Source organism: Diadema antillarum, unplaced genomic scaffold (assembly GCF_040938485.1).
Source record: "Diadema antillarum isolate AM-2024a unplaced genomic scaffold, OU_Dant_1.0 scf00000087, whole genome shotgun sequence".
Lineage (NCBI taxonomy): Eukaryota > Metazoa > Echinodermata > Echinoidea > Diadematoida > Diadematidae > Diadema > Diadema antillarum.
This window is the reverse complement of record NW_027270976.1, coordinates 539,439-555,419: the sequence shown is the minus strand read 5'-3', so window position 1 is coordinate 555,419 and position 15,981 is coordinate 539,439. Positions and strand designations below refer to the sequence as shown.

At 38.2% G+C, this 15,981-nt stretch overlaps 1 protein-coding gene across 3 annotated transcripts in view; it reads right to left on the bottom strand.

Annotated features, from left to right (window-relative positions):
• Positions 1–15,981, bottom strand: part of LOC139718052 (serine/threonine-protein phosphatase 2A 56 kDa regulatory subunit delta isoform-like) — a 67,618-nt gene that overhangs the window by 48,034 nt on the left and 3,603 nt on the right. For 2 of the 3 annotated variants that reach the window (XM_071629541.1, XM_071629543.1), the window contains exon 2: positions 12,314–12,385. In XM_071629541.1, coding sequence (XP_071485642.1) covers positions 12,314–12,385 — 72 coding nt within the window. Of the gene's footprint in view, positions 1–4,284; positions 4,419–12,313; positions 12,386–15,981 lie in introns of those variants that run through there. The other variant, XM_071629542.1, reaches the window with a different exon arrangement.

Genomic DNA, 15,981 nt, shown 5'->3' with positions numbered 1-15,981 from the left:
TTTTCTTTATTCTTTCTTTATGAATATCGTTGTACTCATGTGATATCACGAGCTATAGTAGTCATTTCATCCCGCCGTGACTGAGAAGAAACTTTAAAAATTCATAACTTTTTAACGGATTGTCCGATTTTGCTCAAACTCTCACTGATGTGTTCTACTAATATGCTGCATTCACTCAACCCACATGTCTATGAAGGTGAACTTGTCCTTTAACAAAGAGATGCACAATTTCTGTGTACAACAATGCAGACATTTGTTTATGTGTTCTATTAAAGCTTCTGACATACAGTTTGCAGCAGCCAGTTGTCAATATCTAAATTCACTAAACAGATAATTCACATATCACTGGTTGAAGACTCATACACTTTACACACTTCATCAATATTTGAATGGACAGTATATCACATTCCAAACATGAAGTTCTGCACAAACAACTTTGTGCCTGGAGAAATACGTACTAAGAGTACCTAATGATTACATGTACTGTAAGGACACCTTACTTTTTCTATCCTTGTCCCATGCAGTCACATACTGGGTGTCCACTGAAAATTTTTACCACAGAATGTCAGGAAGTGAACTTTATTTTGCATTTGAAATCAGAATATCCAAACAAACCTCCTGTTATAGCTGTTATTTTGCTTGATCAATGGTCCCAGGTTGGGGCTCAATCGAGGTACCAGGCATTTTTATAGGAAACAAGCTACAGCACTCAATCTAAACACTCACTCTGTCCCCATGCTGTATGGAAGTTGGCCAGCATTGTGTGTCTAGTCTGGACATGCCGAACTGCATTTTCTTTTTCAAATGCAGCGGCTAACAAAGACTATAAAATATTCATACTGTTCAACTGCTACTCTGATCAAGTGGTATGTTTGCATATGTGCACTATAACTTTGCATTATAATACTAATACAGTGGCCCCAACTTAATCATGAGGGGTCCAGAGGCATGCTTTTCCCCTGTTCAAGCCGTGGACTGTATCAGTATTGGCCTGTGAAAATCTCACCACACGACATCCAATACAATGTGGGCATTACACTGAACCATGTGCAGATACATCTGTATCTATCCCATTGAAATCCTTGGCAGCAAGTAAAGTAATATGCACTACAACACCTCGAAACAAAATCGTGATAAAAATGGGAACAAAAATGACATGATACACCATTAAGCAGCCTCATAATGTAGGTAGGCAATTGTCTCACTGGATTATTCTTTTCATTTCTTCAGCCAAATATCCTCTTCAGTTCAAAGTTTACATTACAAACCAAGTCACAATGCCTACAGTGTGACCCATGCAATGCATAGAAATAAGCAGCATTGCTATCAAAGCAGAATGTGCTTTTCTCACACCATTTGAGGGAACAGCATGTACACTATGCATGGAACTTAGCAATGAACACACAGTCTCTTTTTTTTGTAGTCTTTTATTCCTTTTTGTGATATTCCTCCTTTCTTTCTCCATTTGTCACACAAACACTACACGTACTAAAATGCACCCTGAACAAGAGTAAGAAGTGCATGCAGGGAGGGTGACCCTCCATATTCACCCTGAAGTGGATGTATGAGTACAATGTACGACTGCCAGCACAATATCCTACTGCCCAATGGGAAATGTTTGACTGTGCAATCAGCAGAATCTTTCTGGAATTAGAAAAAAAAACCTCTTGGTAAGAGAATGAAATCCCTGATTATTTCTGATGATTTACACAAGTGTACGTATCAAATTTAGGCATTAATAGGGACAATGGAAGTAGTTCAGCCAAAATATGTCCTGATAGAGCAGTTTGTGGGTTCACTTTCATAAGTGGTGAAAATAACACATAAAAAGTTTGTTACATTGAATTCTGTTGCCCTCAAGCGCTGTTCCTGCTAAAGCAGCCTCCAATTTAATAAGATGAGCACTGTAGTGTATGTTTTATTTGAATGTTGCTGCAAAGCACAAGACTTTTGGACATCATTGAAGTAGAATAATGTTTTGTCATTCTCAGTAGCTCATCCAGCCTGCTTCCAGCAAATTGTAAATTTCACACACAGACAGAATTCAATGTTTTCTTCAGAAAAGTAAACACCCAAATATGTACCGGTAGTTGTCTTTGCAGAAGTCATAAAATGTGTGACTCTGAGCAAAATAGTTACAATAAAATGTCAACTCATCATTTCCTAACATCTGGTTTATTTTGCCATGCAGCCTAAAAACAGGAAAAACTGGTGCACAAAGATACACAACAACTCCCACAATTCATAAAGAGAAGTCTAACATCTTACAAAAATCTCACAGATGTCTGTTGCATACTACATTGTTGCTTAAAAACATGCGACAGAAGAATAGAAAAACAAGTCAAATGTTCAGCACAAAAGAGTAGAATGAAACATTCGCATTGGTACAGGCACCACATACAATGAATTTTATTCTACTATCCAACAACTGTACATGACATCCTTGTTCAACTCAGCATGGACTGAGGCAGTATACTGAATTAGAATTAATTTTCAAAATGAATTTCTTGAAAGGTTTTTATTATTTATTTTTATTATTGAAAGGTTTATTTATTCATATCACATCTCGTAGCCCAAGGGCTAAATTGTGTATAATATTACATATTACATACAAATTCAAACATTCAGACAGTTACAGAATAAAACATTTACATGTTCTCGCACTCCCTCCCTCTCTCTTTCTTACTCTCACTCCTACATGCATACAAACACACACACAAATGCAACTATACAAATATGAAGGATGGAGGATACTGTCTGATACGAAAGCACACGCTGCATGATACCAGTTTTCTGGTATTACAGTGTTGTACTGCATGGCTGATCCTGACTGTTCAGTGTACATAATATTCACTAGTATTGGTGACTAGGCCAGTTCCTGCAGAACACATTGGTCTGAAAACTGCATGGAGATCTCATACTTGTGTCCTTTCAATAATGTCTAGCCCACCTGAGATGGAGTCAAATACACTGTAGAATGTTGGAGTATATGATGTAATTAAAATCAAACTTGACCAATGAAAAACATAAAAGTTACACGTACATAGTGAATACATATAGAAGTATTGCAATACAAATCTTAAAATAGTAACCATTCTTGACTGTACTCGTACAATTTGAGGTAATTTTGTATAACATCATTAACACAGACCAAACTGAATAAAGTACTTGTTCATGAGTTAAAAGCAATCTTGAATACATTCTCTCTGGACTCACTGACACTTAAATCGCACTTTAATTTTTGAAAACCTACAAGATATAGCCAAATTTGGCTTTTGTTTCAAACTCACATAAAACAAGACACTCTACATTAAAAAAAAGAAGAGAATTCTCAGAGAGAAAGAATTGCATTTGATGATATGAAATCATGTTTCACTGTGCCTCACCTGTCCACATACAATGTACAATGTATGTTGGTGTTCCATCACATAATTACAGCTGTAGTCCAAAGTGTACATTGTATAAAATTTTTTATCAGGTTTTAATTTTGCTAGTCAGTGAGCATCACAGTGACTGAGCGTTTTGAGACTTAATAAATCAGCTTTTCTGAAAATATTTTCTGTAATGTATCTTTAAGTATTCAAACCAACAATGAAGAGATTCTTTACAGTACATGTATCTTCTGTAATATATTGACAGTTACAATATACCTACTGTGTTCATATCAAACACATTTTGTTGAGACCTTGAACAATGTTTGCCAAATGTACTGTAAGATAATCCCTTTGAAGCCCCTGAAGATTTGTGGAAACTGCCAGACATGTGTTGCTTTTGTTCTTGCTCAAATGAATGGAAATAAAACACAAAGCAGGTATTATAGGAAGCTTTAATACTGTAACCAATATTTTAGCAATTTACACACTGCCATATCATTTCTCACCTTAAAAAGAAGAAAAATTACTTATCCAACTTACCTTTAGAGATGTCGTTTACATTAAGAATTCAAGATGAGAGGTGAGTTCTTTGATATCATTTTGCAGTCCACAAAACAAAGAATAACATGACTTTGCATCTACAACTCCTCACCACTGCAAACAAAACTCTCCACTTTGCCAAACTTTTCCCCTCTTTGACCAAAATGACAGACATTGAGCCAAACAGGTATGCTTTGATTTTTGCTTTGATGCATGTAAGTAAAGGGTTTTTTTCATCAGTACTGGCCTGGTGGAAGCGTGGTAAAACAATTTTTCCTGTAATACATGAAGTGCATTAGAACAAATATCAAACATTACAACGATGAACAACAAACAAATTATATGAATGTTCCGGTACCACTGAACTTACAATCAATGAAGATATCCATTCTGAAGGCTTCTTTCGTGACATGGTGATAAATGTTGTTCTACAAATTGGCTCTCTCTGCCAGATACCTAGCAGAGGTCTGAGCCAACAGACAACTGAATGGAACAATGCACGACAGCTCTAGATTACAGGAACTGATACTTTGTGAACGCTATTAGAGAGGGAAAGAGAGAGAAGGCAGAAGCCAGCTCTCAGCACAACACACCACCGACTGGTTCTCTCAACACCAGTTTTCCAGTTGCCGATGCTGTGGATGTCATTGAGTAATTGACTACCTGTACAATTTCCAAGTGGGTTGCCTTAGTTCCAGGCTCATCAAGATTTACCAATTGAATCCTTGCAGAGAAATGACACTACATACATTGACATCATTTTCGCCCCTTGGTAGTATAAAGCATCTGAGCTGTCCCTCTGGTTGATGGCTGAAATGTTCCCTCTACGATACTGGTATAGGTACTGAATGGTTTCATTATGAGACTGCTAGAGATGCCAGCAATGATACAGTATGTGGCGTATTGTAGGCAGGCACAATACACACAGTTTAAGGGCAATCAAGCAATTAGTATCTCCCTCCCATACACCACAGATCTCCATGAATACAAAGGTTGTAGCTCCAGGACATGAATACACATCAATATCAGTTACAGCATGAGATGAAGATGGAATCCAGCATTCCCTTTCATTTGAGTGGGTGTTCGCTCCTGTGCAAGTCCACACAACTTATCGTACCGTCTGTGTTCTGAGTAAGAGGGGTTTGCTGTATGTTCTAGCAACTACAGCATAACAGCACACACATCCTTTTACCATTAGGTGATGTTTGTACAGCAGACCATCTTCATGTCCTTTCTATTTATGCCCACTGGCCTAATTGATAAATGCAATTAAACCATGGACTTTGCCACCCTTTATACAATGTACAGACCACAGCATGCAAAATATCAAGTCAACAGTTAGTATTCATGAGAGAGGGTGCTTATGTACAGTCAAATCTCTTTTATTTCTAAATGCAGTATCAAGTGTGTTGATCGCCACAAAATGAATCATAACTTTCATAGTCCTAAATATTCACAAGCACTTCCATCATATTAATCTAAAAATCTTGTGTGCGTGCTTTGATATTGTGAAGTTTCACTTTTGCAAACTCACTAACATGCTCTGCCCATTTCCTCTTGAGTACTTACAAACTGGTGAATTGGCTTCCTCTTTGCAATGCAAAATATCTACCCTTCACCATGCCTCTACTACGATACAATGTAGCTTCATAGGTTTGCATTTACATGTCAAGTAATACAAAAACTTACCTCGAACCTGGTGCTGGATGTAATACAAATGTATAATTAGAAAGCTTTCTTGCAGGAAAAGTATGCATACTTTGTATACATAGTACTCAGTAAACTGTACGTTCATATTAAAAGACATGATGACTTTATCCATTTCATGGAGGTTAGTTGGAAATTAATGTGGTATCCCACGGGCATTTCCACAGATCTGCTGCAGTGACCATGGATACATTCAAGCAGTCTCCCGTAGGGTATCGTATCGTACCATATCGTACCCATGCCAAAGGGGCCCTCGAATGCTCTCTAAGTGTACTGTACCATACCATGGCACAGAGCACTCGAACACAAAGTGGTCCAAAAGTGTTCCGTACCAGAAATCAGTATGAGAAGAATGCGCCTAACGTGCACTACAAAATGTACACCATAATGCATGGAATTGATTTTCCTTGTTCAGGATACATCGCACAAGCACACCAGGTGCATGATCATGTTGCTACAGAATGTGTTTTGTGACCACTGCACCAAGAGCATAGAATGAAACTCATGCATGGAAATATGAACTGAATACAGTGTGTTTATCTTCCAGTATCTCTTCCACTGGCATACTTCATGTCTTCTGTACAGAAAGTGTTTTGCACCTTTATGCATTTGTCTTTCACTGAAAATGATTTTAATTTTGTGCATTTTGCAAGAAAAGCACATAAGCAACGCTAAGGTTACAAGACAAATATGTGCAGAGTTCAGGGATATTCACAGTAGCCTAGTGACTTCAGGAAACGTACGGTTCATAGGATGCATTGAAAGCCTTACTCTATTTACATTGAGAAGCTGAAAGAGATGGGGAAGAGATATGCTCGCCATTACCATGTCTGGCTTTTGCCTCACTCTGACATTTCAAGATAACTCTGACCAGTCTACTGTAATGCTAGAAACATTCATGGCGTGAAACTTTCTTGAATTGTGATGGAGACACTAGCCTTTTTTTTTTTGCAGCAAGAAACTTTTACCAATTTCCACTTGCATTCAACGCATTGTACAGAAAAAAACAAAAAAACTTTCACCAATTTCCACTTGCATTCAATGCATTGTACAGAAAAAAACCCAATAACTTTCACCTGCATTTTACTCTTGCGAATCTCAGCTTCTGGTGAAATTTGCAAAAGTCTTATGCATACAGAACTGTATGAAAGCTTCTTTGTTTTACAGCAAATATTCCATTACCTGGTTACCTATTGTGCTTCCTATGTGAGTGCACACATTCTAAAATCATACTAGAATATAACACATTGTTGGGAAATATTAAGTTACTGAATGGCTTCAACGGTCTATGTACAAGCTCTCTTACACACAGCACCACTGTGGCCCCCATATGTACCATGTAGCCTTGGATAGGAGACTATCGATAGTGAAGAGGTCACTGAACAATCAACTGATTTTGATATTTCAGTTTATATCACATGATCACATGATGACTGTAGGATGGTCTAAGCAATCAAGAGAAACATACAAATTCTTCAAGTTACATCTTCCCTTTCAATGACCAGCCAATGAATATTGTGCTGTAATTTCTTGCATACAACTCTATGCCTCCTGCATGATATTCCAGGATAAAATAGGTCTCCATTATGAGGGATCTTACCTCATCTGTAACAATGAAGCCATGGACTTCTGACTAACAAACCCTTCAGCTCATTACTGACTACCCCAGTCATTATCTCATTGGCTTGTAATATCTCCCATGAACTCAAATCCACATAGTTGCATAGTCTCCCCCTTTCTCTCTTGCTCTCTCCCTCTCACGCTGGTATGTTGTATGATACCATGCATATACATGAAACATAACAGTCACCATTAATTGGGCATTGGATATACAGGAACATCACTTACATGGGACAATATTGCAGAAACATATTGAGGCATGTTATTTTTACCAGATAGACAGGATGAGACAACTTTCGTAACAATAAAATGCCTCTGGTAAACATCATTTTTAGTTTACTGTGATGGCAGACATTTTTTTCTTCATTAGTCTCTACTGGGGTTAATCAGGTTGATTACTATTTGGTTATTTCTCTTTCTTTGCATATATCATCTTTTTCATTTCAAGCTGTGACTGAGTTGAGAAACTAGAAAAACTAACAACCTAGTTTAGATCTACATGTGCATAAGAATCAAATGAAAAATATCATCAGTAAACTTATCAACCACAGTGCCTTTCGTGCACATGTTTACATGTGCAGTCCATGAATATTGGCTGTAGGTGAGCTAAGGAAGGCAATTTGAAAGAACCTGAAATCAGAGGCATGTGGAAACATGGGTGGTCTAATTGAATTGGTCTTCATTTGCTGCTCACCGGAGTACATTCAATGCTCACCGGGATACGTTCAAAACCACAAATAGCACCCATCAGCTACATGTCAGCGAAGAATACTGTACATGTATGTGCACAGAAGCATAAATGCTCTTCTGTAACGGTCAACTCCAGTCAAGATTCCTTAGCTGTGTGTGTACTTACATAATGTTTAGTGACAAGGCTGTACACAATTCATTACAGGGATTCTGGAATATCCAAACCAGAGCAGCCTTGTCACTCCACGAATCCCCATGATACAGGATCTGTATTAAAGTCATCCTCATCTTCCTGACTCCATGATTGGCCACTTCTTATACACCTACTCAGGGCACGACACCAACTTTTTTTTTTCCATTTTGAATTTCATATTTTGGTGGTCAAAACAAAGAAAATAAAAAGAAAATGTATTGGCTCGAACAAGAAGGAAACATAATAATCCATTTTGATCATAGTTGCTGATCGGGAAACCAACAGTTAACCATACTGGAATTCGGTGGCTGGACATCAATATTTGGTGGTCCCATACACCCGCTAATGTTGAGCTCCGCACCAATAGCGAGTACACTGTCCTATAGCTCTTGGAATTCTGTGTGATTTTCACAAGTGAATGACAGTGTAGTGTGCAATGATGGCCCTGAAAATACAACAAAACCATAGTCCATACATTCTGCAAAAAACTTCTTCCTTGTTTTGTAAGAAGAAAATGCTGTACATCTGCCTGTACAAAAGTTACACCATCAACAGCTCCCCCCACCCCTGCAAAGAAAAAAAAAATGAATAACAAAAACATAAGAGAAATGATGGGGAAGCCATTTCAAATTTTCAGCTTTCATTTCTACAAAGGTACATTGTAATAGATATTTCCTTTACTAACTTACACACTGAAATACATGTATGACATTATACAGTATATCCATGTAGAGGAATCAGAATGCTTTCATATCATGGCTGAAATATTCCAGAGTACACAGATGCAGTGAGAGTAATCTCTGTAGAGAGTACATGGGCCAGGTGACCAATCAATACATCAATCCATTTATCCATTTGAGGAACACACAAGTGGGTCAACTGCCCTCGTTCATTCAGCTGACTCTGCCTGCCACTGCTCTCTCTCAAATGTTAATGGTCTTTGCTCAGTGCATGACTGCACCAACTGAGTGCAGCACAGGGAGTCACTCATCTCCACTGCCTTACAAAGCACACTACTTGTATTACATGATATCATGATTCTAACAAAAGGATTCTTGCAATTCACCTTACATACAGTACAAAACATTACATGGCAATGCTGTCCTTTTGTGTACGGTGCAACAACGCTTGATAATCGTAATCATGCGGTATTTTGTAAGGTAGTGTTGTTAACATAATTTTGCTCCAATGATACATTTAGAAATATAATGTATTTCAAACGACAATAGTCTCCAAAACATCAAGACCCACAGATTTAAAGTCTGTAATGCAGTGTGGGTCAAAGTGCAGTAAAGGGCCATGCATCAAACAACACATGTACAACATGTATGTTGTTTATGTTTGATAGCAATCTGTCATATCTCAGGAACTGCTAATATCCTGACAGTACCAAGAGACAGATTTAGGTAGCACACATGTACATGTACCGTATCAAAGATTGGAATGTACAGGGCCGGTGGAGCGTTTTCAAAAATGTGGGGCCCACTTTCGGAGTTCATGAGCTAACAAGCAAAAGAGAAAAAAAAAGGTCCTCAGCTCATCTCTCCCCTTCCATTTTTGGGTTTCTTCAGCTGACAAGCAAAAAAACAAAAACAAAAACAAAAACAAAACAAAACAAAAAAGGTCCTCAGCTCATCTCTCCCCTTCCGAGTTTTTTCAGGTGACAAGCAAAAAAAAAAAAAAAAGTCTTCAGTGGAAAAACATAACCTTACCGCGCTCACACGTCAAGATCTCTATCTATTTCTATTTAGTGCCACTTATGTAGTTCCGGGTTTAAAAAAAGTGTGGGGGCCCAAAGTGATGACACCTTATGTATTCCTTTGTATGGTGCACAAAAAGTGGGGGGGGGGGGGGGGGGGGGGCCGGGGGGGCCGAGCCCCAACGGCCCCCATGGTTCCGCCGGCCATGATGTAGGCCTACGTCTCTGTTACCCACCTCTCTGTGCAAACTCAATTAATTAAGTGGTTCCTTGAAATATAGAATTGTATAATAGTGATTTAGACATTATCAAACACCTCTCCTCATACAATTCTCGCTATCGCCAATGACGTAAAAAGTACCCGGATGTGGCTTTTTTGTCAAAATTTAGAGCACTTGGTAGCAAGGGCACTTCCGGCGCGGGGCATAATTTGCACAACGCTAGCATGCGCGTACGTGTACCTTACCTATAGCGCCGCGCCGACCACGGGTACTAGTACAGTAGGCCGCTGTACCGCCCGAGCCAGCGAGTGCATACTCGTACACTGTAGTCCCCGCCCGCGGCCGGCCTGGCCTTGCATTAGCATGCATCACTGCACGCAGCGCATAAGCTAACACATACCGGTATGAGCGTACTGCTTGATCATGCGATCGATGTGCACATCACAGATCAGTCATCTCTGCATACGAAAATATGCTGGAAAATATTCACCCACCTGGATATCGTCATGGAATATCCATCTTTATTTTTATTTGTTCTCTGTCGAAATTTTGCGAACACAATCCGGAACGAACAGTGATCTCGAACTTATCCTGTCTCTGAAGCAACTTCTTCCAAGTAAGTACGTACGTACAATGTACGTAGGCACTAGGCCTACTACCTAGTGCTACTACCACCACTACTAGTAAGTCGCGCGTGCACGTACTGCGCTGTGGAGTCACCCGCAAACTTCACCTACGCGGCCACGCCACGTCTCGCATGCCAGTAAGGGTCCTATTTCTGCAGATTTTTTTCATTTATTGTCGTGCGAACAACACGTGGCAGCTTCGCAGCAACAACCAATAGTCGTATTAACAGCAATTTCTTAAGAATGGAGAATTTTAAATTATATTAAAGCTGAAATTCAAGTAGAGAAAACCGGAAGTACACGTAGAATACAGTCGGTTGTGTGTGTAAATAGCATTAGTCACGTATCACGCGCGTACGAATGGAAGTGACTTTGCTACCGGACTATCCCATAATGCACCGTAAATGACGCTTAAATCAACATCCGGGTACTTTTTACGTCATTTGCGATAGCGAGAATTGTTTTACAGTGATATACCAATGCTTTTTGCATAATAGGCATTGAATTCTATCAGATGACATGATTATCCATCTACACATGTTTTTAACTATTTAACTGTTCCAGAGGACTAGACCAACAATTGTTGGTAAAATAATGTAAATCAGTATTCTATTTTTCTTTGTTCTGGGTTTGTATGACTCGGCCTGTTATAACTGATTAATCAAACAATACGAAAACTGGGACTGAGAAATAAGACCACACGGGCTTGATTTGTTGGAGTGCTACTATCTTGATTTGTCTGTCACACAAAGAAGTGTACTCAATACTACCTGGTATTTGCTTGTGCATCATGTTGGTATACAAACCTTGCCTGGAAGCTTTACAACAATGGCTGTACTGCTACAAATTGTATATAATCCTCCCAGAGTAGCAGAACAGAAACATTACACTTACATGGCAAAGTAATGTTGGCTAAGGTTGAATACATCATTTATTACACTTTGTTCACTGATGTGTCGCTGATATTCAAGACATCTGTAGCAGGCACTTTAGTATCTATGTGTCAATGCAGAATAGACAGCATATGTCATATCGTCGCTGGGGTGACAAGACCTTGTATCTGCAATTTTGGTGAAAATGACTTTTTTTGATTAATGGTCACATAATGGGTTAAGTGATGTCCTGTCCAAATCCCAACTGTCTTACTCCAAAAATGAAGCCACCACGGCATGTCAAAGGAAAAGCTATCCCATTCGCCACAGTGCTTTGGCCGCCATGTTTTTTGAATCTCCTCAACATTTGACATTTTGTAGATACGAGGTCTTGTCACCCTAGCGACGATATGTACCTGCCTATGGCTGCTGTTCCAAACCTATCTAATTCAGAGGATCACAATGAGTTGTGATTGCTAATTGGGAATGAGAATGATTTTGTTGTGACACCAACTTCCAGCCTTTAAACTCGTTATGAGGTACACCCCTCTCTGACAAAGGGAGTGAAAAGCTGCTTAATTAACAGCTATATTCTGTAGGAGAAACTATAGAGTTTCTGATTTCCATGCACTTTTTTATCAGGTATACTTTCAAAGCAAAAAGAGAGAAAAAAAGTACAATTCTTCTCCATTTCACTTCTCCAATGACTAGCAGAAACTAGTAATGTTGAATACTGACTGAAGATACTCGAGACAACATTGACATACAAACCTCATCAGCACCATCTGTGGAATCTTTGCTTTTGTTGTTACTCACAGCTGCAGTTCCAGTCTTGGCTGGTGCCTGAAACAAAGCACATTTTTAAACAAAAGTAATGAGCATGTCATCATTTAAAATGTCATTTCTCTGGAACAAACTGCATACCTCATGTATGTAAAAGAAATACCCCATTTTAGTCATGTTGTCTTATCTTATTTTCTTGTTTGCGTGTACATGTGTGCACAGAATCTGAGATACCCTGTACCATCATGTGACCATGATATCCATCTCGAAAGAAGCAACAGAAAAACATGTCACCTGGTGTCTGATTTTGTTCTCTGTTTCACTCATCTTAGTTTTTAGTTTTATAATAATAGTTATACTATCATCATCATCATCATCCTGGTGTGTTCCTGATAATGGTGGTAGCCAGATTTACCTCACTCTAGTGCTACTGTCACACCTTTGATTTTTACGCTGCGTATTGCTGCGCTTCCTGGCACATATCGAAATTCAGCCATATCCAGTGATTTACAGCAAATTTGAAGGTTGCAGTCACACTTCTGCATATTTAACTCGTAGGTAACACATATGCCGCCCGTACAATGACTGTGTTCAGTTGCATATGATTGCCTATTACCACACTACAGCTCCCTGCTGCTCACAGGATTATATGTCCGCAGTTTGCTCAACACATTACGTACATTTGTATGATTATATGAAGCATGTTCTCTATTTGTTTCCTGCCCACTAGCTACTAGCACAAGTTGGTCTCGTTGTGTCTCACTGCATGTTTCCTTACTTTATAATATCTCAATTAGCAATCAATATCTTGAACTCTCGATCATCACATCAACTACTGTCGCATATACACCAATGGTGACAGCACAGATCCTTGATGTATGTCAAAGTTCTCTCACCCAAACTTCTCTGACAGCTCTAATCCAAAGTTTCTCTAACTCTTGCTCTTGCCCTGAATATATAAGCTCATCACTGCCCTTACCATTACCATTACCTCAGGCACACCTCGTTTTCAGTGTCCACTCAACCACATTGCTCGGAATGGAACCCTATCAAGTTATGCCTTCTTCAGATCAACAAAGCGCACATACAACTCCTCCTCCATATTTCAGTATTCCTCTTGCAATCTCCTACATGCATGTAGGCTAATAATGCATCTATCGTCTCTTTTCTTAGCATAAAACCAAAGTGCAGGCGAACTTTCATCCATGTTTTACTATCACTTGTGTAAATGTTATTGTTCCGATAGTAAAATGCTAACTTTTAATTCCATTTAAAAAAAATAAAATAAAATGATATTTAACAATACATATGTATAAGACCACAAGAAGTCAAACACAATATGTAATCTTTATGAGTATTATTGTTGCTTCTAATCAAAGAAATAGTATTCAAATTTGCAGCAAAATTGGACAATTGACTTGATAATTCATGATCATATTAAGTGTCATCATATCATATAAAAATGTGAATCTTGAAATGGTTGTCATCAGCATCTACAATAAATTTGTTGAAAATAGAGCATAAATGATGTAGAAGGCACAATTCCTGAGCAGGTACAGTACATTGTAATGGACTGCAAACTGTAGAATTTCGATGAACAAATTTGGACTCGACATGAGAGCTGCGTTTAATGAGTGTAGAGTTGCTCTGCAGACTCTTGATGTGGAAGTAGATGCCTCTTTTACCTCACAATTTTCATAGATAAGTTTACATGTCTGTTGATTTTGCCATGTTACTACAGTATCTGCAAAGTGGTCTCATGGCCTGGAATTCAATTGTCTTTCCTTTTTATCAATTGCTGCACACTAATACCTACAGTTATGTCATGTAGGGTCAAAGGCTACAATACCTTCACAGACAAACAAAAAAGGTGGTCTATGGTAAAGATTGTCTGTCAACAAAGATACAGTATGGTGAAATGTCTCCTAAGTACAGTATATTCTTTTTGCTTTTTTATTCAACTTTCTTTACATTCAAAATGTACCTCAATCATTAATATTCTGGTTTATGAATTCACAATCTCCAACACTCAATAGTGGTAAAATCACATAATTACCACAACAAAAAGCAGCTTCGAAGGCTATTATTAGGCATCTATCTATGCATTGCAGGAAAGTTGCATGCACTGTAAAATATATTTGGTTGGCCCTTACAAGGTTGTATATTTAAATATTCACTGCTTCATTGTATGGGACACCAACACCAGCCTTGATGCTATGAAAATTGGAAAGATGCAGAAACATACTGCTAATTAGATACCACTGCTAACTGTAGAAATCAAGCAGTGTGATTTTGATATTCTATACATAAACATGGCCTCACCATGGAGGTTTGAGAAATGGAGTCACAACAGCCTTATTCGCTTTGATCCCATGCTCGAAGCCGCCACTCAAAAATATTGGATTATGTGTCAAACTGCAGCTGTCTCACAGATAGGAAGACATTCATGTGGCATTGCATCATGACTCGTCACTCTCAATGGAAGATATGTCTTTATGATAGAAATTACTTTTTGCTATCCCTACTTGCAAACGATGGGCGGTGGACAATGGTAAGGGCATGGGGGTGCGCGAATAGAAATTGCTCAAATATTGCTGACATATATATCAAAATTACTCGACTGTACATGTCTGTATGCTAATCTGACATATTAATTTATAAAGAACTATACTTGAAGATGATACCATATTAGTTTCATTTGGCGGAAATAAGGAGAAAAGTGATAAAACCGGCTTTCCGTGAGGGTAAAATTTCAAACACTTAGACAAAATACAGCTCAGATTTACACTTTTGCACATATTTTCGAACGGAATTGACTTTTGTTTTATATGCTTTATCATTAGGTGAAATTTCATTGCATTTGATATATAAACGAGCAGCATATACCTGATATTATGTTAGCGTTAAAAATTAATCTTCAGATTGCTCAGAAAGATGGCGGCTTCAAGCATCGAACATCAAAGGCACAAATGCACCTGTGGAATTCTTTTGTCCATCCATAGAAAACTGACAGCTGATTGAATAATCATAGTCAGTCGTAACTCCATCTCTTGAACCTCCTTGGCCTCACCTTTTCCTAAGACAAACACCTTTCAAACAAGGACTTTACTCGAATGAAAGAAATTGATTATTTATGCAGAGGGTGAAGATGTGCTATGGCTGATTTTTCATCCTTATTGTTATCTTCTGCACAAACATACAATTTGTACTTGTTAAAATGTAGATCAGCTCTTGGAATCTGTTTGTACATACAGTGTAAGCCAGGAGCACTACATGTACTTGTTGGAACAATGGTACACAAAATACTTAACAGTCTTACTGTAATGCCACTGAATAAAGTAGCCTTATAAACATATATGCCACAAATCCATGATGAAATATTAATGTGACCATTTTGCATATTAACCAAGAGGCACCTTTGCATAACTCAGCCCCAAAGGGAATTTAATACTAATTCTCTTGTACATACAGTAAGCACTTATGATCACTGATTAATTTCAAAAGAATTTACTTAGACCTTAATGAATCAATGAATCAATCAATCAATCAATCAATCAATCAATCAATCAACCAACCAATCAATCAATAAATAAATAAATAAATGAAATATAAATAAATGAATGAATGAAAAAATAAATAGATAAATCTAACAAATT